Source organism: Lycorma delicatula, chromosome 1 (genome assembly GCF_047948215.1).
Source record: "Lycorma delicatula isolate Av1 chromosome 1, ASM4794821v1, whole genome shotgun sequence".
Lineage (NCBI taxonomy): Eukaryota > Metazoa > Arthropoda > Insecta > Hemiptera > Fulgoridae > Lycorma > Lycorma delicatula.
Window position 1 is genome coordinate 235181176 of NC_134455.1, and position 26438 is coordinate 235207613.

Sequence of the window (26438 nt, forward strand, 5' to 3'; positions counted from 1 at the left end):
TATAATATAATTATTCCTCCATATGTATAAATAAATTCTGTACAGAAGTTAGGTTATAGTTAATGATCAATAAATAAGTAAAGTTTTTCTGTCAGTATGTGTTGTTTCAAAATATATGTGATGTTATTGGTTGAAATACTATTCCTACTCTCATTGTTTCTAACCAAACAAGCAGAAAAACAATTATGTTAAAATTACCAATTTAAGGGAGTGTTATTACATAAAGTTGGCCAGTAGTACCTAATTTTAAAATTATTATAGATTAAGGCTATCTCTTTACCAGGTTTAAACATTTTTTTTTTTAGTTAATTTCATCTTTTAACTTATTATGCAGTGTCAATGGTACCAGACACTTCCTAGCATTAGGCAAACCCCTCCAAAACTATCCTCTTTTTCTTTGGAGTGCTGTCACCAAATTTAAAAATTTCTTATTAAAAATAAAAAATAAAGTAAATAGAAAATTCCTAGATTTCTTTGTTAAGTGGAAAATGTTTGTAGTATCAAGAAGAAACTTAGAATTTACTTTTTTTTAATAAATAGCAGCCTTTCTTTCTTCAATTAATTACCTGTAGATATTGCATCAGATATATATAAGTGTAGGATATATCATGAAATGAAGACCTCAGTTAGGAAATTAAAGTTATTTTATAATTGTTTAAATGGGAGGTAAGATAGCTTGTTTTTTTTTTGTTGAGAGATCAGGTAGGTGTTTGACATCTCAGATTAAAAAAAAAATGTAAATAGAATAGGAAAAATGAATGAGCATAAAGGAGAAAGGAATTACTTTAAGTAAATTCAACTTTTTGTAAATTAAATTATTTTGTTAAAAAAAAATTATAATTTTCATGTTTTATATCAAACAATTATTGGAAATAATCCATAACAATGATCTGTTAACAATATGTTATATAGTAGCTAAACATAAGAAGAAAAATAGATATAACATATTTCTCTTATACTGTATTACAACAACATAACTAATATATAAAGCATAATGTATTTAGAACTCCTTTAAATATTAATGATTTAAACAGTAAAATACTTGAAGAATATTCCCATTTAAAAATAAAGTATGATTTCAGCAAAATAAATGATATGAATTGATTACTTCATTAATGAATCAAATAAACTAACATAACAACTTAAAGAATTTAAAGTTTTAACTAACTGTTAAAAATGTGTGAAATATATAAATAATTAACTACAAATGTATAATTTTGATTTCAAATTAAAGCTTCAGAATATAATCAACTTGAAGTTTCGTGTAAATCTACTTAACAAATATACTTAATGTGAACCTACAATGTAAATTTAAAAGTTATAAGCAGTATTCTAAAAATTAACAAAATTTTCTTTTTGTAATAAATAATTGATTGTAAATATATTTCTTATAGATCAAATAATTTAATAATCTTTTATCATATACTTTGATGTAACATCTTTTTTATATTATGTATTGCAATAGATCATAACTTTAATAGCATTCCCAGCTCCAGTTCTTGCAGTTTCAAATGCTTCTACAGTATCTTCCAATTTGTATACATGTGTAATAAGTCTTTTAACATTCACTCTTCCAGATGCAACCATAGCTAGAGCTATTGGATAACTGAAAAATAAAACAAAATACAGAATGTTACTAATAACTGATTTTAAATATAAACTAGAAAGAATATTTAATAATTTAAAAATTTGCTTGAACACACTGACTCCCATTTGATGTAACAGAATGAAAAAACCAAAGTATTGAGAGTTTGTCTTAGAATATAAGGCTAATTTTTTTTTACATTTTTAAACACTATGGGGCTGTGGTAAGGCTAAATTGAAAACATAATAATAGAGCCAATCTAATCTATGAGACAAAACAAAAAATAATTGTCTTTTCTATTGTACTAGTACTAATTTATTTAATTGCATTAACCATGTAAGTGGTCAACTTGGTTTCAGAGGCAAATTTTCCTTGATGTTTCATCCAAAAATACAATAAAACATAACTAAAGGATGAATAACAAGAATTTGTTACTGTTAATCACTTGCGTAACTGTACATTCAGCTGTATATTCTGATTTATAAAAGGACTCAAACACACATATTTGGTTTGTATATAAATAAATAAAAGTGTGTACACCTTTTGGTAAATGAAAATGACAAATTTCTTATTAAATTGAGTTAGCTCATTGTCTGAGAGCACCAACTGCAGTGGCAAACTATCACCAGAAGTAAATTAATTGAAAAAAAAAATTGAACAGCTAAATAATATTTCATTAGGAAATAATTTTTTTAGAAATAAAGTATATTCAAAAGCAGATAGATAAAAACCTTACTCATACTATGACAAACAAAAAGTAATTTTATATTTTGCTGGAATACTGGCAACAGATTTGAAATGTTTACAACAAATTATTGTAACATTTCACTAGTACATATTATCCAATCATTTTTCAAGATAAATTAATGAGTTTTATTGTTATTTGTTTTAAAGTGAGAAATAAAAACAATTAAATAAAAATTAAAATTAAAATTAACTGAGTAAAAATTAAAACTTATGAACACATTCATTTAAAAAAAATCTTTATGAACTATGAACGGATTTTTTATCTTTCTTGATTTAAATAGATAATACTGTTGATCTCTTTCACAGCATGAAATCTACAACTAGTTACATAACTTTTACAAGTTATATTACTAGAAAGAATTACATACATCAATGGTAGATGAAAAATAATATTTTTAGCTCAGTGGAGTATAATTTCAATATTTTAAAGTTTTATTGTAGCTCTAGCTGATGGATGAACGTAGAAAATATAAGAATGCTAGTGATGAAGAAAGTAAAAGGAACTATTGACAACTAAGAAATACTATAAACAGGAAGTGCAAACTAGTAAAAGAAGAGTGGATTAAAGAAAAGTGTTCAGAAGTGGAAAGAGAAATGAACATTGGTAAAATAGAAGGAGCATACAGGAAAGTTAAGGAAAATTTTGGGATACATAAATAAAAATCTAATAATGTGTTAAACAAAGGTGGTATACCGATATATAATACGAAAGGCAAAGTCAATAGGTGGATGGAATATATTGAAGAGTTATATAGAGGAAATGAATTAGAAAATGGTGTTATAGAGGAAGAAAAGGAAGTCGAAGAGGATGAAAGGGGACAAACAATACTGAGATCTGAATTTAAGAGAGCATTAAAAAGTTTGAATGGCAGAAAGGCTCCTGGAATAGATGGAATACCTGTAGAATTACTGCTCAGTGCAGGTGAGGAAGCGATTGATAGATTATACAAACTGGTGTGTAATATTTATGAAAAAGGGAAAGATCCATCAGACTTCAAAAAAAGTGTTATAGTCATGATACCAAAGAAAGCAGGGGCAGATAAATGTGAAGAATACAGAACAATTAGTTTAACTAGTCATGCATCAAAAATGTTAACTAGAATTCTATACAGAAGAATTGAGAGGAGAGAGGAGAAAACCAAGACAAAATTGAAAGTGTTAGGAGAAGACCAATTTGGTTTCAGGAAAAGTATAGGGACAAGGGAAGCAATTTTAGGCCTCAGATTAATAGTAGAAGGAAGATTAAAGAAAAACAAACCAACATACTTGGTGTTTATAGACCTAGAAAAGGCATTCAATAACGTAGACTGGAATAAAATGTTCAGCATTTTAAAAAAATTAGGGTTCAAATACAGAGATAGAAGAACAATTGCTAACATGTACAGGAACCAAACAGCAACAGTCAAATCAGCAACAACAAAACAGTTAAATCTGGAGTAATAGTAAAAGATGCAAAGATAAAGATGCTACGATTTACTGATGATATAGTAATTTTAGCTGAGAGTAAAAAGGATTTAGAAGGAACAATGAACGGCATGGATGAAGTTCTAAGCAAGAACTACCTCATGAAAACAAACAAGAACAAAACGAAAGTAATGAAATGTAGTAGAAATAATGAAGATGGATCACTGAATGTAAAAATAGGAAGAGAAAAGATTATGGAGGTAGAAGAATTTTGTTATTTGGGAACTAGAATTACTAAAGATGGACAAAGTAGGAGTGATATAAAATGCTGAGTTACTCAGGTGAAATGAGCTTTCAGTCAGAAATACAATTTGTTTACATCAAAAATTAATTTAAATGTCAGGGAAAGATTTTTGAAAGTATATGTTTGGAGCATATATGGAAGTTAAACTCAGACGATTGGAGTACCTGAGAAGAAAAGATTAGAAGCTTTTGAAATGTGGTGTTGTAGGAGAATGTTAAAAATCAGATGGGTGGAACAAATGAGTAGGTGTTGCGGCAAATAGATGACGAAAGAAGCAGTTGAAAAAATATAGTTATAGGCCACATTTTAAGACATCCTGGAATAGTCGCTTTAATACTGGAGGGACGGTAGAAGGAAAAAATTGTGCAGGCAGGTGTTTGGAGTATGTAAATCAAATTGTTAGGGATGTAGGGTGTAGGGGGTATACTGAAACGACTAGCACTAGATAGGGAATCTTAGAGAGCTGCATCAAACCATTAAATGACAACAAAAAAAATTACAGTATTCACACTGAAAAACAGAAACTTACTCGTTAGCATATCGGAATACTCCTCTGATATCTACTTCTCTACAAGCTGCTTCAATCAGTGGTATAGTGACTTCATTAGCACCCATACCAACTAATATCATTACGCCTCCACTTTTGGTTGCCTAAAAATGTTAAAAGCAATTAGTGTATAATAAAAGCAATTATAAAATAATATTTATCAGACCAGTAAACAGTAATATTAGCTAAAATTTATTAAAAAAATAAAAAATAGAATTAGATTTATTTAAAAAAATTTTGCTTGAAATGAAAAAATGTGTCAAAGACAGTTTTTAGTTAATCAAGAAGTTCATTCGAACTTCGTTCGTAAGAGTCCGCATATCTGGACGGCACGGCGAAGTCAACGAACTTTGTTTACAGTTCTAAACGTGACCTAACCTAAAAGTGGAATGAAAATAGGAAAACAAATTAAAAAGTAATCATGAAAACATTACATTTGAGTTAAATTAGATCTGCAATAAAGAATACTTTCAAAAAATAGATCGAATTCAAACCACCGGACTCAAATATGTCACTTTTCCTCAAAAAGGTGAATTTACGAATCGCACCGCTAGGTAGCAGTACTTGATTATACTAAGTAGCATACAACAACTTGCTAATGTGCTTGAAATAATAAAATTTAATAGAAAATATACTACAACTTGTTTTAATAGTAAATGCTCTTATGTAAATAAAAGTACTGAAGATGAAACAATTTTTTTAATTCTCATCACTTCATTAAAAAAAATAAACGTATTAATTTACAAGAGATTATACAAGTTTTTTTTTTAAAAAAAGGAATAAATAAAACAGAAATAAATACGATTGGTAAAGTTTTTATTCAACAATTAGAACTATTTGAACTAACTGATGGAGAAATAAAAACTTTTTTATCATAACACATTCAGAACGTCAAAGAAACTATGCTAAATGGTATTTTCAATATTTTTATATATAAAAAATACGGTAATTAACGAAGTAAGAATAGATAAATAAATTATCAATACATCTATCTGTTGCTAAAAAAAATCAGAATATGAGAAAGAAAGTAATGCAAAACGCATTTACTTGATTTTTTTTCTATCATATCCTTTAGTAAAAATATCGCGTTAAAACATATATACAATGAAAAAAATTGAATTTCCATCACGTTGAAAAGTTAAAAACTTGAAATAATATTGAATACTTAAAATAAATACAAGTCGTAGCGAAATATATGGTGAAAATTACTTTCAAAACAAATATGTAATTGAAGAAAAGATGTTGAATCACCAATAATTCAACATGCAGTATAAACGCTAATAGATGATAAATTTTTGACAGCAAATTTATAATTGTCAAATTTAAACAAAATTGTGGTAATGAATAAATTTAATTAGTAGGGGTAATACCACCCCTGCTAATTAAATGAGTTTGTTTAATAAATGAAATCGGGCCGGTAAGAGTTTTGTAATAAATTTTTCAATTTTTTGTTTATTATATGGAATGCTTAAAATTTTTTTATTATCTATTACTGTATATCCATTGTCTATATATTTCACATGTATTTTTTTTTAAACAAAGTCTTAATTAATAACAGATTTTGATAATAGAGGTGTAGTCTCTCACTTTTTTGATATCAGTATCATTTTGTTATCTGCAAGAATTTTACTGTATGATTTGCAATTTCATTGTAATTTTTTTGATTTATATTTATATATTTTATTAATCAGTTTTATTCTTTATCAGTGATCATTAGAATTTACTGGAGCCTTAATTCCACTCTAAAAAAAGATCACAGAAACTGGTTGCCATGATAGCAAGTTTACCTTTATTTTCTATTTGCATACATATTTTCCATGACGAAGCTTAACAAAAAAGGAGACAAATAATAAAAATACAATTCATTGATTAGTTATATATTTAGTTATATTTTGCACAGTTTCTTAAAATTTCATTTCACAAGTAGTACTGGATCTCTGTATGACCAGTCGCATTATATCTTTGCTAGTGAGTTTGATGGGTAGTAACTTTCTTCAAATAATAATAAAAAATCAAAGATGGCATTATTTTATTTTTATTCAGGTTTTAAATATTTTTATTTTTTTATTCAAGGATTTTACTCCACTAGCACATGCAATATCATTTCAATATTCACTTTTGTTTTCAAGAAAATAAATAAAATTCCAAGAATGTATTTAATTACTTTTTATTAAAGGTACTTTTTTTTTATTAAAGTATTATTTTTTTATTAATATCAAATAGGATAACTTGACATATGCAAAAAAAATATTCATGTTTGTAATACAAAGGATTAGAGTTCAAAATAAAGGTATAAATATCACAATCTTTTTTCTTGATAAAGGATCTAAGGAAATAAGGAAATATGAATCTCAGGATTTATGGGTAAGAAAGCTTAAATATCAGAAATATAAAACTTTCTCATGTCCGTAAGTAATATTTCACTGAACAAAACAAATTACTCCTAAGTAATATGACTGAATAAAAAAATATTATCTCTCGGTCTTTCAATTTTAAATTAAAGAGAGCTAAAGGCCATTGGAGGACAAGAAAGACTGAACTCTTTTGATAGCATTATGGTTTTAAATTTTTTCATCTGAGACAATATTATAAAAGACTAGTTCTAATGCTACAACATTCAAATTTTTATTAATTGAAGGGCACAAGTCGTTTGTAGCGTAAAAAGGGGTGATAGGCTTCAAATCTTCTCTAAAAGTACAACAATCTATTAGGATACAAAAGGCAATTGAATACTGCTGTATTAATTTTTCCCTGTCAGACACTGTGGTGATGTTTTCATTTGCTAAATATTCTGGAGGTAAAATTATTTCCTATTTGGATCTGATAAGCAGCAGGAGTGTTATAGAAAAGACAAAGCTGTGAGATTAGGTACGTGGAATGTGAGAAAATTATCAGCTTAAGTTGAAAAACTTGAAGAGAAATAAAAATAAATAAAATGGATATAATAGTTAAGTTAAGTGAGGTTAGATGGGAGGAAAGAGGTGAGTTGAGAAGTGGTGAAGTTACCTTATATTACTCAAGAATTGAAACAGGAAAGCCGGAGTTGTATTAGCCGTTAAACTAATGTTGCAAGAGGACTACAAAAAGTATCTATCTGGATGATAGACTAATGGCTTTAAGGACTAGAATGCAGCTAAAAGATCTAGTAATTGTTCTTGATGTTGTGCCCCAACATCAGAGTATAAAGATGAAGATGTTGAAAAGACGTACAATAACATTCAGATGGTATTAGAAAATGAATAGGATTGCTGTAAAATAATTATAAGGGATTAGAACACAGTGGTGGGAAAAAGTGAAGATGGAAAGACAATGGGCAAGTTTGAATTGGGAACACAAAAATGAAAGAGGAGACAGGCTGGTTGAATTTTGCCAAGAGAATAATTTACTCATTATGAATATGGTATTTAAGAATCATAAATGAAGAAGAAGTACATACTTCGACAAGACCAACAGATGAATCTCACTTTCAGGAAATCATTTTTTGGTTGAAAATAGATACAGGAATGCTGTTAAGAAGGCAAAAGGGCTTCCAGGAGCCGACATAGAAAATGATCATATTCTGTTAATGATGGAAATGAATATAAGATTCAAACTTGAATGAAGGTGAATTAGTGGAAAATAGAGGGGCTAGAGGGTACAACGTGAGTAAAAGTGGGTGAAATGCTGACAAAGGTAATTACTCAAGGTTAAAAGGAAACTGATCTGACGGAGGAAATGTGGTCAAGGATAAAATCAACTATGAGGGAAGTTACAGAGAAAGGAAGGTGCTAGGTTTCTATGAAGGTAACCAGGCAATAAAACCTTGAATAGCACAAAAAATAATATGAAAAATTGAAGAAAGAAGAAAATATAAAAATAAAGAAGAATTCAACAGAAAAATCTTTCAAAGACTGAATAACAAGTTAAAGAGAAAAATACATAAAGCTAGGAAAAACTGCTAAAAGAAGAATGTAAAGATGTAGAAGTTTAGAAAAGAAAAAGAAGTACACGTATAAGAAGATAAAAAATGTCACATGGGATAGAAGAAATTCTACTTATAAAATGATAGAAATTGCAAAGAAAGATGATAAAAGTGTTTATGAAGAAGATGAGATAAAGAAACCATGGGAAGAATACAAAGGAGGACCTGTTTGTAGGAAGAAGGAAACAGGAGCACAGGAAGCTGAGGTGGAAGAAGTAGTACTTATGGAAGAAAAGAAAGGCCCACCAATTTTGAGATCTCAAATTGTACAAGCTATTAAAAAGACTATGAAAGCTACAGGAGTAGATGAATTTACAATAGAACTTTTAAATGCTAAGAAAATGAAGGAATAAATAAAATATAATACAATTTATGATACTGGAGTATGGCCAGAAGATTTTGTTAAAACAATAATGATAGAGATACCTAAAAAGGTTGGAACCAAATATTGTAAAGATAGAAGTATCAGCTTAATATCACATGCTGCTAAAATAATGCTGAGGGTTATTAATAGAAGGTTGATTACAAAAATGGAGAAGAATACTGGGGAAAAACAGTTTGGATTCAGAAAAGAAACAGGAACAAGAGAAGCTGTAGGACTGATTAGAATGATTGGAAAGAGATGTTTCGAAAGAGGAATAGGATTGAGCTTGTGCTTTAAAGATATGGAAAAGGCATTTGACAGAGTACAGTGGGAAAGGTTACTTGATATTTTGAAAGAAAATAGAGTTAATTGAAGGATAGGAAACTAATCAGAGAATTGTATATGAAGCAAAATGCAGCTTTGAAAATTAATGAGAATATTAAAGTTGGTTAGGATTAGGCGAGGAGTAAGGCAAGGTTTATCACCAACACTGTTCACACTTTATTTCAAGAAAAGTTGAAAGAAATATTAGATGGCCAAAAAGGAATAAGCATAGGTGGAAGAACATAAATTGTGTCAGATTTGCTAACAATCTGTTTATTGTAGTTAATTAAACTCAGAAACTGCAAGGAATGATAAAGTGTTGGAAGTAGGAATGAAGGAATGTGGTATAAAAATAAATTTGAGAAAAACCAAAATTGTGAACCTAAATGAGAGAGAAAGTATGGATGTTGTAACAAAAGAAGGAAAAATTGAACAAGTAAAAAAATATTCATATCACGGGACAGTACTAAACTGAAGACTGGAGGAGTAAAGAAGAGATTAAAACAAGAATTGCAATGGCAAAGGAAGCCAATTTTAGAAAGACGTACTCTACAACAATATGGATCTGAACCTGAGGAAGAGATTGATAAAATGCAATGTTTGGAGTATACTTTTGTATGGTAGTGAAACATGGACACTGGGGAAAGAGGAAAGAGTTAGGATTGAGGCTTTTGAGGTGTGGGTCTGGAGGAGGATGGAGAAGATAAACTGGGTGGACTGAGTAAATAAATTAGAAGTATTAAGAAAAATAAATGAAAATAGAACAATATTGGTGACCATCAGAAGGAAGAAAGGAAACTGGATCAGGCATATAATTATGGGAAAAGCAATAATAAATATACTTCTTCAAGGGTCTGTTGAAGATGAAAAAAGAAGAGGAAGGAAGAGGCTGAAGTGAATAAATGACTTAAAAGGTAGTGAAGGTTATGATGAGATGAAAAGAAAAGCATTGGATAGGAACAGATGGAGACAACAATGATGGAAGGAACCTGCCAACAGGCAGAATATTACATGATGAGACTTTTTCTCCTATATGATAAAGATTTGTTTTTAGAGTAGAATATATTTTAAAATAGTGGATAGAATAGCACCATTTAAACAAAAAACGTATGCATTTGATAAAACCTTTTTAGGGTAGAGGTCCATGGAGGCCATGAAAGCTAAACCTCTTGGACATGATTAAGTAATTTAATTTTTTTTCTTACAACACATTTACAAAAGAAAGTTTTAATACTAGCAATGTTTAAGTTTTATTAACTAAAGTGGCTGCAGGGACTCATTGGTTGCAAGAAGGCTTGATCCTCTTAAAAATATGTATTTTATTTTTAAAAAGGTAGATCACTTTCATGAAGAATGATTCAAATAGCACAATATTTTAATATTTGAAGATGCTAACTCACTAGCATATGTCTAATAATTTTCTCGTAGTTGTAATAGGACATTAAAAATGTAATATTTTATAATATAGAAAGCAATAAATAAAATGAACTATAAAATAGTTTTAAAATGAAATATAATACAGTAATAGTAAAAAGTATTTGCTAATGAAATTAAATGTTATTATTCAATTGAAAAGATATTTATAGAATAATTTTATATTAAATATTATCTAATAGATAAACATTCAAAAATCTTTTAATTTCTTAATTCTAAAAAATTAATTTTGGAATTTTTTTGATATAATGGTAACTTTTTCACTTTTATACAAGGGAAATAATTACTCACAAAAAACTTTTTAAGTTATAGATATGAATTTTTACAACTACACATCCAAACCAAACATATATTAACAGAACCAGTAATTCCAGCCAATTGTATTCATTTTGTAAAACATGGATATGCTTATTTTTAGCTTATGAAACACTAATGTAAATCTAGTAAATTCGAACTGTTTAATTACTGATATATAAAAAAAAGAATCTGAGTATCCCTGAAGACACAACTGAAGTTTGCTTTTTTCAAAAGTCTCCAAATACAGCTTATAAATATTCACTTAAATAGTTTTACAAAACAATATTTTAACTAAATAACTTCAGAATATGCATATCCTCATTTTTAGCTTACAAAATACTAACGCAAACCCATAACTTCAAGATTGTCTGCAAGGATACTTATATTTTTTATGCAAGCAAAGAGTGAAACTTCAACCGCTTGCATATTTCTCAAAATTGTTTGTTAAAATTAAAACCAAAGACAGTTCTGTGCAATATCTGCCAAGATACTAGCTGAATTTCACCGATCAAAAATATTTCGTCTGCTAAATATTGAAACAAAAGAGAAAATTCAAACAAATTAAAAGTTTAATGAAGAGCATATTTATTTGTGCAATGAATTTAACAATCTTTATTATTTTCATAAAAATCTGATCTGAGATTTCTACTTTTTATTATAAACATAATTTTATAATTTATTATCTGAATCATAAAAATCTGAATCTGTATAATTTATTATACAAGACTGATGTTCTTTTATCTAAAATAAAAGTGAGATTGACAGCCAATGAATAATCAGTCATACTTTCAGATGTTGTTTCTCAAATGTCATTTAAGAACAAGTATTTTTATAATAACAAATAATTTTAAAAATTCTTACATATCTCAAGTAAGTGCAATATTACAACAGAATTAAAATATTTCAACCCATGAATAATATATCGGTTGAGATACTGGATTCAATGACTGAAAAGAAACTTCAAAACAATACTATTAATGGTAACTATATAACAATAGGTCCTTAAACCTACTCCCCAACCTAAGTAATGGAATAACTTTTAACAAATTTTTTTAAATTTATTTATTATGAAGACACATTTTTCTGGAAAACATTCTGGCAATTCAACTGTCTTTTTTGGTCTTGCTGAAGAAGCAGCATCATTAAGATCAGCCAAAAGCTAAACAAAGGTTATGAAATGTAACAAAAAAAGATGCTAATATGAGGAGCTAAAAATTGAGGTTGATAACAAGGTATCAAAATTATCAGAATTTTAATACTTATGTAGTTAGATGAGAAGGATGACACAGTGAAGAAAATATTAAAACCAGACTTGCAAAGCCAGAAAGGCTTACTGCAGAAAAGAAATCTGCTGGTATTAAGCATGCATTTAGAAATTAATAAATCCTTATATAAATTGTACAGCTTTACAGCAAAATATGAATAGGAAAGCTAGACAACAAAGAATGGAGGCTTTTGAAATTTGATGTAACAAAAGAGTGTTATAAATTAAATAGGTTGAAAGAGTATAAAATGTGGGGTATGAAGATAAACTGGAAAAAGAGAAAAATTTTATAAAAGGAATAAAGCTGGTGAGTTACACAGGGTTTGTGAATTTGGTTATATAAGCAAGTTATGAGGATAAAACCAGTAACAAAGACAAAGATTAGAATTATCTCTTTCATATTGGCAAGAGGTAGAGCCATGGTCAGTCAGATTTTAAATTGACACAGAAGAGAATGAAGTGCTCCAAATCATTCAAACCACTGAAGAAAAACTTTTGTCACATTTAATCTTGGATAAATGATGTAAATCATGTAATGCTTGTTGATATATATATATTTTTTTTTTAATTCATTTTTCAGTGTCATTTTAAATTGGTCACACCTGTTTAGTTAAAAAAATTGAATTGCAGATTTTGGGATTAATTGTATTATTTAATTTTAATTAATTATAATTAAATTGTAATTATATGTTAAGTGCCATTTGTAATAATTTTTATATTAATATTAAATGAATATATATCAATGTTCACTATTTAGATGTCAGCCTTACCTAGTAAAAGTTAAATTCTACTTCTATTTAGACCTCACTCTGTGTACATTGCATTGAAGGGCTTAAACCATTAATTTAATACTATTAGAATAACAATTAACCATTTACTACATTCAACTGTGGTGAACAATGAAGGTAGACTTAAAAAGTTGAATACACTAACATTTCAGTGATACTAATGAATACATCTGATAGCAAGCAATGTGTGTTTTACTTTTGATTAAAATCAAAGTATTAAAATTAATTACAAATACTTTTAAATATCAATTGTCAATAACGCTCTCTAAGAAAGCACAAATCATTTGATAAAAACTGCATTCAAACTTAAAATTACAAATAAATAGTTTATACATTTATTACAATTTACTGTGTATAATCCCTTATGTAAATTATTTGGGGTAAAATTATTATAGTTGCCATAAATTTTACTTTATGGACGTATAAAAAGTTCAAACAGCATAGCATTAAGGAATGAATGAACTTTTTAAATTATACTTCAATTTCTTTAATTATTAATATTTATAAATGATTACTTTTATTTACCTTAGTTAATTACATCATATTCTGCAAGTACTTAAGCTACTTCCAAACATTAATTTTTATATCGAACTGCTGTTATCTTAAATTATTTTTTTAAAGCTTTTATAACTAATGCATCAATAATTTGAATATTAATTATTGCAATTAATAAGTTAATTGTTATTTTACAAAGTTTAATAAACACTTTAATTTTACAAATAAATGCATATTCTTATATTTCATTATTACCACTACTTTAATTTGCCTAAAAATATCTTTTATAATTTAATTATTCAATTGTTACAAGCATTTTATTCCTATAAATTCATTTTTAAATATTAAGAAATTCCACATGATTTCATTTTAGTTGTTTAATAATGTAACTCAAAACCAATGTCTTGCATTTCCAGGAAATTTAATAATAAAACCTTATTTATTACAAACTAGTAAAATCCAGAACAAAAACTATAAAGAATCAGAACCTTCTTTCTGCTGAAGTGAAAAATTCATAAAATGAAAATTGAAATATGTGGAGATGAAGTTTTATTAGTTATCCATATCAAATATAAATATCATTGATATAAATAAATATGTTATTTTATAAAAATTTATAAATATAAAACATTTTTTATATATATATCTTTATTATAATACTTATAATTACTTTTATTATTCTATCTGTCACTGATTTAATTATCTTTTATTACCTCAAGTCCAAGTCGAATTGTTGCTTGAAAGCCACTGCAATCAATTGTTACTTCAGGTAAACCACCAAGTAAATCATGAATCCTTTGTGCCAATACTTTTTCATTATCTTCTGGATTAACTTTAACAACAAAATCTGCACCAAGTTCTTTTGCTACTTTTAGTCTGTGATCTACAATATCTGAAAGAAACAATTTTTTTTATAAAAAGCAGTTATTCAGTTATTTTTATAAATTAATTGAGAGAAATAACATTCTGGAAGTCTTATTTAAAACAAATCATTGCTATCCTGGTTTGGTGTGATAAGAACTACTGTGTTATTGCAACTATATTTCCATAACAGTTTAGCAGATCACATGATCCCAATGTTTTAAAACATCTGAGTGGGAATGCTTTCACTTAAACATGCTAATCAGTTGATTTATTGAATCAATAAAGGTGCTACAGCAATCATAACCCAGGTGTAACTGTATATTACATCTATTGTTTGTAAAATCATCAAATTATTTAAGCAGTTAAAAAAATTATGTAAAGAAATAATATTTCTTTATTATAATTGCAAAAAATGTTCTTTCTCTTAAAGTGCCTGTATTATTTTACAACCTGTTAGTTTAAAATAATAATCTTCTAGTATTGCTAGACCACATTTAAAGGTTTTACTCTACCCTCCTTAATTTGTTCTAAAAATTAGTTCGTCTTAATTAATTGTTTAATTTGTTATGTTTAATTAGTTCATGGTAATTAGTATTGTTTAATTAGTTCATGGTAATTCACAACCGCAGCTAGAAGATCGAGTGCAAGCGGCCTTGTCAACTGCGGAGGGCTGAATGGACATTCAAAATTTAAAGATTTCTGTACCCAAGACGAAGGTTATGCTTCTCAAGGGTGCAGACAAATTATTGTACAGTCGAAACCACCACATTAAGTATAAAGGCTGTGTAATCAGCCGAGTGAGAGTTCATAAGTACCTAGGTGTTTTGTTTGATGAGAAGTTGCTGTTTAGCAACCACATTAGGCAAGTAGCGGCGGACGCCGTTTCAGTGATACACAGACTTAGGAGGATTGCTCGGAAGGACTATGGGTTGTCTGGCTGTCAAATGTACATGGTGTACCAAGGTGTCTTCAAAAGCATGATCTCTTACATGGCGCCTGTTTGGGCGCCTAGGTTGGAAATTAATAGAGCACTTGTTCAAAATTTAAGGAGCGCCCAATGCAGAGCCTTAATTGTATGCTCTGGTGTTTTTAAAACAACTCCTACAAGGCAACCACTGTATTGGGAAAGGCTCTCCCAATCGATTTAGTGGTGAAAGTTGAGGCAGCCATGTGGAAATTGCACATCCCAAATATCTCGGCCTCCCAAGATATATATGGTTTTGAGCCGGGCCAGTACTGGAGCAGAATGGTGATCACAATGCACCATATAAAAAAATTGTTGTAAATTTTGCTCAGTTGCCCATCTCCCACCTATGGAAGAAGCTTCAGAGCCTTGCAATGAAAGCATGGCAGCTGGAATGGGACATCACAACTAAGGAAAGATCCCTGTACAAGTTTATATGGGATCTGGGGGGGATGGTATGCCTTGAGTTCGTATTTAAGGGCAACTGAACTGGGTTGGTGCCCAGGTGCTCACCAACCATGTTAATTTGAACCAATATCTGTTTCGGTTCTGCCTGGCAGATGATGAGCTGTGTGTCTGCTGGGAGGTCCAGTCAAATTAACACCTGATGTTTGACTGCCCTGCTCTTGGGGGTGCCAGAGACTGGGTAACCCTGGAACTTAGAGGTCAAGGGGAAAATTGGCCGCTCACAAACGGCGAGTCAATGTGGCGAGAGCCACATTGTTGGACTGTGTGGGAGTTTCTTGATGAGGTTGCTATGTTCAACTGACATCAGTATTTTACCTAAGGGAAGACCCCTACCGCACTGCTGTCAGAAGCTAACCTAGAAATATATGGCTGACCACCAGCCAATTAAGGCTCCAAGCACTTTAATGTGGTGGACAGGTACTTGCTGGCATTCAGCGACCTGGGCTTTGCAGTGAATTGCTGTCTCGACTAAATGAATTTTTATTTATGGATGTCATATATATTTTTAGTAGCTGTTGTGGTGTGCCTACCCATTTTAGTAAATATATGACAAGTGAGCAGTTGGGACACGTAAGCTGGTGGTCCGCTCACATTATTAGGTAGACTCTAAAAGTTATTTAGGACACTGGTCGCTAAACTGTTTCAAGGCTCAGTGGCTGTTTGTGGCAAAGACATTCAGTCTTATACTTTAGGGCAATTGAATGGGGTGGGGGCAGGAGAAATGGCAAGCAAACCAACCAGTGACCTACCCTCCTTAATTGTCTTTCTCATTTCCAACAATATCTAAAGTATGTCAAGATGACTACTGAAATAATGTACCAAAATGTTAATTTTTTAATTTTAGATGCTTGATGAATTATCAACATATTTTTGCTGTTCTTTGTTTTATTAGTGGGGGAAATAATAAAACAATAGAAGAAAATACAATTTTCTATATTACTAACTTTGGATTTCATACTACTTATTATTGCATTAAATATAGTAAACATTGAAAACTTTACCAGTGATTATAATTTTATTTGCACCCATAGCTTTTGCTGTAATGAGTGTAACTAATCCGATTGGACCTGCACCAAGTATGAGGACTGTAGTTCCTATATGCACTCCAGCTCTGCGGCAAGCATGCATTCCAACAGACAGAGGCTCCAGCAAGGCTGCTTCCTCAAGAGTGACATGATCTGGTAACCTATGCAAAAAGGAGGAAACAAAAATTAATTTACCTTTTTTGAAATTATCCTTGTACATTCCAAATATGTTAACTTATTAAAAATTTAATAACTACACGGCCTATCTTATTACTTTAAGAAATAAGTTGTCTATTGTTCAGGCCTCACCGCAATTGCTTTTTCCTAGGTGTTGATACTTCAATTTTAAATCATGAATGAAACAGCAAAAGGTTTTTCATACATCTTTAATCCTGCATTCCATGTGTATGATGTAGATACAAGTGTTTAGCATCAACTGTTATTTCACAAATCAAGTTTATGTACTATCTGTCTTCAAAGTTAATACAAACCAGTCAAAACATGGTATGATAAATTTATAATATTTACTTTTGACCCTGTTAACTTCTAAATACTTAATCTTCATATTGAAGTAATTTGTACATTCTCAAAAAAAGTTTTGACAACATTTATTCCATTCTTACGCAAAATTCTGTCTTAGATTGTAGCTGTAGCATTCTATTTTAAGTTTGAATGTGGGAATATAGGGAGAAAAATTTAGTAGGATGAGAAAAAACCAAGCCTGATTGGGATTTGAATTCAAAAAAAATTTAAACAAAAGGTTGAGACACTATCATTATCTCAAGGAGGTTATCTAATTAAATAAAAAATTAATACAAGTATTATATTGCAGAAAAACTGATAAATAAAAATTGCAACTACAGTAATTACTGCTTCATTCTGATGATACTACAGTTAACTAATACCATTACTTAATATCAGTAAATTAATCAATTCCTACTAGTAAGTGGTAAGTAGTAAACAATGAGTAAATGAAATATATTTGTATATTTTATTAACAACATCATTTTATTAATTTATTAATAATGGAATATTGCAAATTTATTATAGATATTGAAACAGTTGATGCAATACTATCAGTAAGTAATATTGTTCTACTATTAGTCACATTGTTATCACAATGGATTTATATACATCTCGTTAACATGTAGATGAATGAGAAAATCCTATAAACATTTACAGAATATTTTCTGTATTAATTATATTATAAATTAATTGTTACTTTTTTAACCATTTTGGCTTTCATTTTTTTAAGTACAATATTTGCAACAAATTATATTTTTCATTGAACATCATGCAAATAAAGTTAGATTTTCATTTGCATCTATTATTTATCTTTCATCATATATAAATTAAATTACAAATTTAATTAATTAAATAATACAATAATATGTAATAATAATAATAATCTTTTTTTTCTTTTTGGATGGCCTCCTCATATCCCTTACAGCCATTTCCAACCTCCATGAAAAGAGCCCTACTCTAAACAGGGAAGTGAGAATGACCTATTCTAATGTGCAAGCAAGTGCATTTAAAACTTTAAATGTAATACACTTGATCTATCGGGAAAGGGAAAACTATAATCTATAACAGAAAATTAAAACTTCTCAGAAGAAAGATTTAACAATAAAATTAATTTTTTTAAAAACCCTATTAATATAAAACCTGTAACCAATGATGCTACAGCCTGTCAAAAGTAAACTTGCTACACTTGTCGCTGCTTATCCAGTTATCCATGCAACTTGATTTTCCAATTTCGATGCATTCTTCAAGTATAATCCTCCACAACTCATTAGGTTTTGAACCAAATACATCATTTCCTCTCCATAAGTAGTTAAAAACTCAAAAACATCTATCTAGTGGTCTCAATTGACCAGTATCTTTGTGAACAAACCAGTCCCTTCTCACATTCACATCTGGGATTCGAATTCCTATTTTCGATAGGTCAATATCAATTTGTCCATTAAGAGCCTTATATAAAACATTGTATCATATATTGCTCTTTCTTTTCCAGTGTTAAAATGTTCAAATCCTGACAATCATCCTTGTATGACAGACCACTGTACAAATTTTGTTAGCAAAAGGCTGACAACAACCTTTTCTGGACTGCTTCTACCTTATCATTAGTATAGTCCCGATTGTAATTCCATATCATGAAACAATATTTGGGTAGGGGTTTAACAGAAGTTTTATACAGGTTTAATATTGTATCTGCTCTATGAAATCTTCTTCCATCCCATAGAGCAACCCCAAATTTCTTCTGACCTTTGAAACAATACAATCAATGTGATCACTAAACAACACTTTTGAATCAAAAGCACTCCTACATTACGCATGCTGGTCTCTCCCCTGATGTTATCACCAGCTATATTTCAGCCATAATGTACATTCGTCTTTCTTGAAAATGTTACAACAACTGTTTTATGGAGGTTCAATGGCATTCTATTGACGATTGATCATTTACCTAGTCAATATCCTGTTGCAATAATTTTGACTCTGCAACATTATTCTTATTGCCATATATCTTAATGTTATCGGCAAACATCAATATATTCGCCTTAATATTTGACATGATCTGGAGGTATGGAATCTTAAAACAAATGCATGAATGGGACCTAATTGGAAATTTCCCCATGATTATCACTAGCTGTTTAACCTAGCGAACTATAAAATTACACGTCGGCAACACCTACTCAATAAGTAGGCAATTACAAAATGGAATTTTATAGGAATAACCCCTCAGCAATACCATGTTTACAATTGCCGTCTACAGGGTTCTACAAACAATACCAATGGACATTGGTAAATGTATGTATGTCAACGATCTGACGATCTTCTATGCCAGCACGAAAACTGCAATGGTCTGGAACAGATTGCAACGAGCAATCAATGATATCGTTGATATGGCTGAAAGGTCTAGCTTTAGGTTCTCAACCGAAAAGTCATGAGTAAGAGCCCTACTGTCTTTGCTTTATGCAGTGGATCTTTTCTATAGTTTCTAAATTTAATTTTAGAATGTATCTCTTCTGGATATAAGCTTCTATTGTCAGAGAGAAAATTTATTTATTTATTTTGTTTTTATGTCTGTTTTGTACTGAATGGCACCTTTTACATCTCATGCAGTTGTGGAGCGTTTATCAAGGACTAAGTGTTTTTCTTAAAATATGTATTGGTAAGTTTTTAATATCAGACATATACACGAAAGTGTTTGTATGTGTATGATTTTTGTGATTTTATATTTTCTTCTGGTGCTGTCCTTTCAAGCTAATAGGGCTTCTTTACACCCTTATCAATAATGTATTATTTTATAGTTATAGTTTTATTTTAAGAACTGACAAGGAATAATGACTTTGGTAGTTGATGTCTGATAATTTAATTAAGAAAAAAAAACAAATATATAATTAATAACATATTCAAATTATTTGCTTTTATTTTAATAATCTAAATTGTTTTATTTGAACAAGTGTATATTAATATATTTTATTCTAGTAAACTAACTTACTTATGACAAAAATCAGCAGCATGTGTGTAATAACGACAAAGATTCCCATCAATTGGTGGTGTTGCACAGAATTTCATGTTTATACATAGATTATAGCTCCCTTCCTTACAGAATGTGCATGTTCTACATGAAACACCTGGTTCTATGGCCACTCTGTCTCCTAGAAAAACAAAAAAAAAATTAATAAATAAACTATCTAAGGATTATTACAAAAAATTACAATCTAAACTAAAATAATAATTATAATTGTGTGTAAATTTACTTTAAATTATTATTAATCTATGCACAACAGTTTAATAATAAAAATTGAAGTTTGTTATATTGTTTACAAAATTATTTTTCCATTTCCAACCTGTAAATAGCACTTTCTTATTGTATATTTATTTCAACTAATTGGATACGGTATTTTAATTCTGTTTGCACAATATTTTAATTCTGTTTACTATAATGAGCACTGTAGAAGCAACACAAATATATATCTTCTTGTGGCATGTAGAAGTATGTGCTTTTGATTTATGCATTATCTACTACCTGCCCAAATGAAAGGCTACAAGTGGAAGATTCATTAAATAATATAAAAGTATTGACCATACTCATTTGCAACTCATTTTCATTCAAAACTGTAAACTCTTATTTTGCAATCATGTATTACGAAATATTCTTTAATTGTTTTTACTACTGATATTACTTCTAGCAAGATTACAATATCAATAATACCCATTTAAACAAGTCAAATGTGATAATCAAAGAGCTATACACTTGAATTCTCTACTTCGCAATTATTTTATCTGCATAACAATGTGAGAAAAATATTGAGAAACCAATACCTAAATCAGTATTAGATTAATCTCATTACAATTTTTGCAGTAAGGAATTTTTATAAATATCCCACAAAACGAAGGACGTCATGATTAACTGAATCTAAAAATATTTCACTCAAAGTCACAGAGAGGTCATATGCTTATACTCGTATATGGTTTATACATATTAGGATATTTGATTAAAAGTCCACATCAATAACAGGTTAAAACAGAAAATTTTCTTTTAAGATTTAATCATCTAACATATTTTATGTTATGAATCCAATATTAACCCTTATCAACCCTTATCTTGAGCTCAGATGATATCTAAGAGGTGGTTGTAGGTATTTTAAATGAATGTAATATGTATTACCATTAAAATTATACTTTCTATAAGATTACAGTTATATCCCTGTAAACGTAATTACAAAATTCGAACTCAATAAGATAATTTTTGAACCGTGATAAAATATAATTTGATTTCTTCATCCTATTAATACTTAAGCAAAACGTTTGTAAGTAATTTTAAATTAATTTATTTTTACTTGCTTGTACAAAGTAAAGGAAGTATTGTGATTGCAAAAAATTTCAGTTTTCAGGTTTCAACCAAAAATACCCTTTTTGACCATCCCGAATCAATTTTGACTAGTTTCGGCATAATGTGTGTACCTATGTGTCACACATAACTCAAAAACGATTAGCTGTAGGATGATGACATTTTGGATTTAGGACTGTTGTAACATCTAGTTGTGCATCTCCTCTTTTGATTACAGTTGACTGAACCAAGAGTCCAAAAAAGCCCAAAATCTAAAAATATTTGAATTTTGAACTTTTCTTAACTGCAGTAATAAGCCCTCATTTAGAGGTTTACAATGATATATCATAAATGGTACTTATTTTCACTGGTTCCAAAGTTATAGCCAAATAAAATTTTAATTAATGAAATACTTGATCTTAGGGAAGACACATTGGTTCTAATCAGACTTCATCTCCTTTTTTTAACTTTTTTTTTAAATTTAATATATTGATTTATTAATAATTATTAACCTCTCATTGTAAAAAAAACTTTTACGTAGTAAACTTTATGTAGTTTTCATTTTAAAGAAATATGTAAATGTAATTTAATAGGTGTACAAGGAAGTCACATGTTGTTCTTATCAGATTTTTTTTATACTAATACAGGTGCTGATCTTTATCTTTTTATGTTATGATGCATTGTGCTTAACAACCATTACTAATTTTATGATCCAACTTTAATATTGTTAAAATATGTTTAAAAATACTTGCCTTGCTTTAAATTTGTAACATCTTTTCCAACCTTCACAACTACACCACTTGATTCATGTCCAACAACCATTGGTGAATCTACAATAAAATCTGCTATTCGTCCATGAACATAATAATGTACATCAGAGCCACATATACCAACACACGCCATTCTTACTAACACCTCTATAAAAAAATAAATAATAATTAAATAGAAACGTAGAATTACATGACAAAATATGATAAACACTTTATTAAAAATTATAAACAACTGACTTTCATATTACATGGTAACTATTCTTCCAGAGGATTTTTCAATACTAATAAAGTGATTTTGTTTTAATAATTTTTAAATTACAATTTCAAAAATTTTCTTGATCATAATGACAACATCCATCCAACTTTATAAAAGTAATGAAAAATAACTCTCTAAATATGAGAAAATGGTTTTATTAAAAGACTATTTTTTTGGAGTTTTTATTCAGCTTGATCTCAGAGATTTCTGGTGTCATTAGGAACTGTTACTTTTAACAACTTCCATCTTGAAGTTATTAGAAAACCCTTTAATATACAGTTAAGTAGAGTATAGTGGAATGTAGAGTAATAAATTTCACAGTGCTTACGAAGGTTGGTTTTGAATAACATTTTTGTGGTGTAGTTATTATCAATAAATTTATGTTGTTTCTATGAGAGGTGATATGCAAAGATTGATTCTGCATAAGTATAAAGCTTTTGCATGTTCATTTTATCTGCAGATGAATGTGCATTTCATTTGTTGTGTGTATCATTTAGAAAAGTCATTACAATTTAATTAGTATGCTTGTGCTGAATTATCTCTGTTAGTGTGTAAGTGAATGAACGAGTACATAAGTGTGAATGTAAGTTGATTTTTTGTTTTTCTTGAAACACTTACTCAACAAAAGTTATATCTTTTTTCTGAAAACATTAACAATTTTTATTAAGCAAGTATTAGTGTTGTGTGCTTCGGTCACTAAGTAGGTTTTCTGGGTTTTTGATTCTGTTCTGCATTTTTTGTAATATGTCTTGTCTACAAGTAAGAGGATGAGTTTAAAAAAAAAGTATTAAATATTTCATTGTACTTGGTGTGTGTAGTAGATGATGTAATTTGTTTGGAAATTTTGCAAGTCTGTATTTTACATAGTGATAAAAGATGCATTCTGTTCATTTGTTAGTAGTTTGTGTTAGAATGTTTATATTATGTATTTTAATTGTCTACTATGTTTTTGTGATAAGTTTACACAGGGTTATGATAGCAACATAATTAGCACATTTTGCATATGTAGAAATTAGAAAGAACACATACATTTTGAATTAGGCCATCTGTGGTGTGAGTTAAGTATATAGTATTAACCCCTTCAAGTATCACAAATTAACAAAAACCTATTTGTATTAAGTTAACTATACTAAAGGTTCTACAATAATTTATATTCAAAAGAATACTATAAAATAGGAAATTTTTTCACCAGTATGTATTTTAAAAGTTTAAATAAATTTTATTTAAAAAGACACTTGTATTTTAAGTTTTATAAGAATTTGAATGTACAATTGTTTAGTTTTGTTAATCTACATACCATTTTATAAGCTCATGTAATGGAGAAATACTGTATGCTGTGCCATTTTGTACTACATATATGTCAGAGCTTTTTGTATATTACATATGTTGTTTAGATTTCAATTTTTTTGTTATAACTTTGATTCTAGTACAAGATAATTGTCCACAATGACATTGTCCTCAATATTTGCTGTTAGATAATTTTAATTTTTACAGAAGTTGTTCTTAATCATTCCTGTTTATTTGGTAAAGTGCTTCCACATAGGATTTATTTTGTGAAAGATTGTTTTCAAAAGATGTTATCAATAAACACTCTTGAGTATAATTTACTGATACTGTAAGTATTTGGTGTTTAAACACATTTTATCTTTCTGATTGTAAATATGTGTATTACTTATAATTATTGTGTATTAAAATGATAACATCAAATCTAATGCAATAAAAGGTAAGAACAGTATAATGCTTACAAAAAGTTACCTGTCACCATACATTTTACTATAAAATATATGTTTACATAAAATTAAAATTAAAAAAAAAAAAAAATTAATCGCTAAATATTAATTTCAATTAAAATATACTTATAAAATATAAGTATATAATTATAATGAATGAAGTTGTTATTTGTTGTTTATTGTTCAAAGCACTTGTAAGACTACAGTAACTTATCAATTAGCTTTTTTATAAGTATATAATTATACTAAATGAAGTTGTTATTTGTTGTTTATCGTTCAAAGTACTTGTAAGACTGTAGTAACTTATCAATTTGTAGAAAGCAAGTAGACCAATAAAAGTTTCTATCGTAATTCCTCAACTGGCGCCAGTTATATGTAATAGAATGTAATAAAATAGAATATAAATATTGAAAGGGTACAGGTTGGGTTCAGATTTGTACTTTCATTTGGCTTATAAAATACCAAACACTACATCTACTTCAATGTTTACCACATGTTTGTTTGATTGTGTTGGTGTATTGAAAAGGATTTGTGAGTCTGCATGTTTTATCTCTGGCAGATAGTTGTGTTTAAATATAGCAACATTGAAAATTATACAGAAGACAAATTTGTTAAAAATATCATGAAATAAACATTTTATTAATTACTATTTTTAATCATTAAACCTAAAATATTTGTAATAATCAGTATGCAGTAGCAGCAGCATTACCATAAAAGATATTTCTGGATACCTGCTATTTTTATTTTTACACATTGAAGTAACTTGACTGAGCACAGATACTTGCTTACCAACAAAATTTGAGCAAGGGCATTTGGATTTTTTTCTTTCTGAGTTATATGCACAATGTTGGTGTGTAAAAACCTACTGTTCTAATAAGGTGAGAAGTATTAATCATTGGATATCTCTATACATTACTAATTCTTCAGTACTTTGTTGATGTTATACAATTCACAGAGCTGGACTGATGAGTAGTGGGACGAAAACACCTGATTTTTTCAAAATATTGCTGGATTAAGTAGAAAGGGAAAAAGCATAAGAAACTATTCCAACTCCTAATATATTAAAAAGTAATTTCTATTTTCATCTTATCTGATGTTTTGATACCGTATAACATACTTCAGGGTTTATAAGCAGAAACTGATTAGAAAACTGCATCATTTAACATGTATATTATTATTTTTTTTAAAACAGGACTGAAGACAGCAGAGTGTTAATTTTTAAATATAAATGGAAGTTCATGCTTTTGTTGATTGACACCATTAATTATTCTACCTACATTAATGTAAACTTTGATAAAAATTACAGGACTGTTTGCAAAAATTAAAAATAAGAATTGGATATTTTAAATTATTCACTAATGTATTAAAATGCACTTATAAGTCTCATCAATTTATTTACAAACCTTTTATTCTTAAAGTGATAATAAATTTATACATAATAATTTACGTGTATAAAACTATTGTTGATTTGTGTTATTTTAAAATACATCATTTAAATTTGTTAATAAATTTATATTTTTAATTTATGGTTTGTTGATCTATTAATTCCTTTTTATTGCAAAAATAATTAACACATCATAAAAAATAAAAAAACAATATCACTCACATTGCTGTTATCGTTATTTTAAAACATAGAGAAGCAGTGACCTTAAGATTTTCTTTTCCTTTTCCTATTCATTAGTGAAAGGTTATCATATTCCTATCATTGAATGCATTATAACAAAGATGTCAGACTTAAGCTATCTAAATATAAGTTTCTGATAATAGGGTTAACTGACTTTTATTATTTAATTTTGAAAATATTTTTTTGGGTGAAAGATTAAAGTGTCAAAATATGTCTTCTTATCTAAATTTTGTGACTTCTTAAAAATTAAATTCATAAAGCATTTTTAAAATTAAAATAAATAATTTTTTTTGTTTAAAAAGTGAAGGTGTAAAAGAAAACTCTGAAAAATTAATAAGATAAAGATCTTGATGTTCTGATACCACATAACTGACTTCAGGTTTAAT

The 26438-nt window shown here is 28.6% G+C and overlaps 1 protein-coding gene across 1 annotated transcript in view; it reads right to left on the reverse strand.

Annotated features, from left to right (window-relative positions):
- Positions 1-815: 815 nt before the first annotated feature.
- LOC142329662 (sorbitol dehydrogenase-like) overlaps positions 816-26438 on the reverse strand; it is a 64761-nt gene continuing 39138 nt past the window's right edge. Inside the window, exons 3-8 of the mRNA XM_075374335.1 lie at positions 22425-22589; positions 20338-20497; positions 16812-16996; positions 14228-14406; positions 4570-4691; positions 816-1606 (exon numbers count right to left, since the gene is read on the reverse strand). Of these exons, the coding sequence (XP_075230450.1) occupies positions 1450-1606; positions 4570-4691; positions 14228-14406; positions 16812-16996; positions 20338-20497; positions 22425-22589 (968 nt within the window). The 3' untranslated portion in view covers positions 816-1449. The remainder of the gene's footprint in view (positions 1607-4569; positions 4692-14227; positions 14407-16811; positions 16997-20337; positions 20498-22424; positions 22590-26438) is intronic.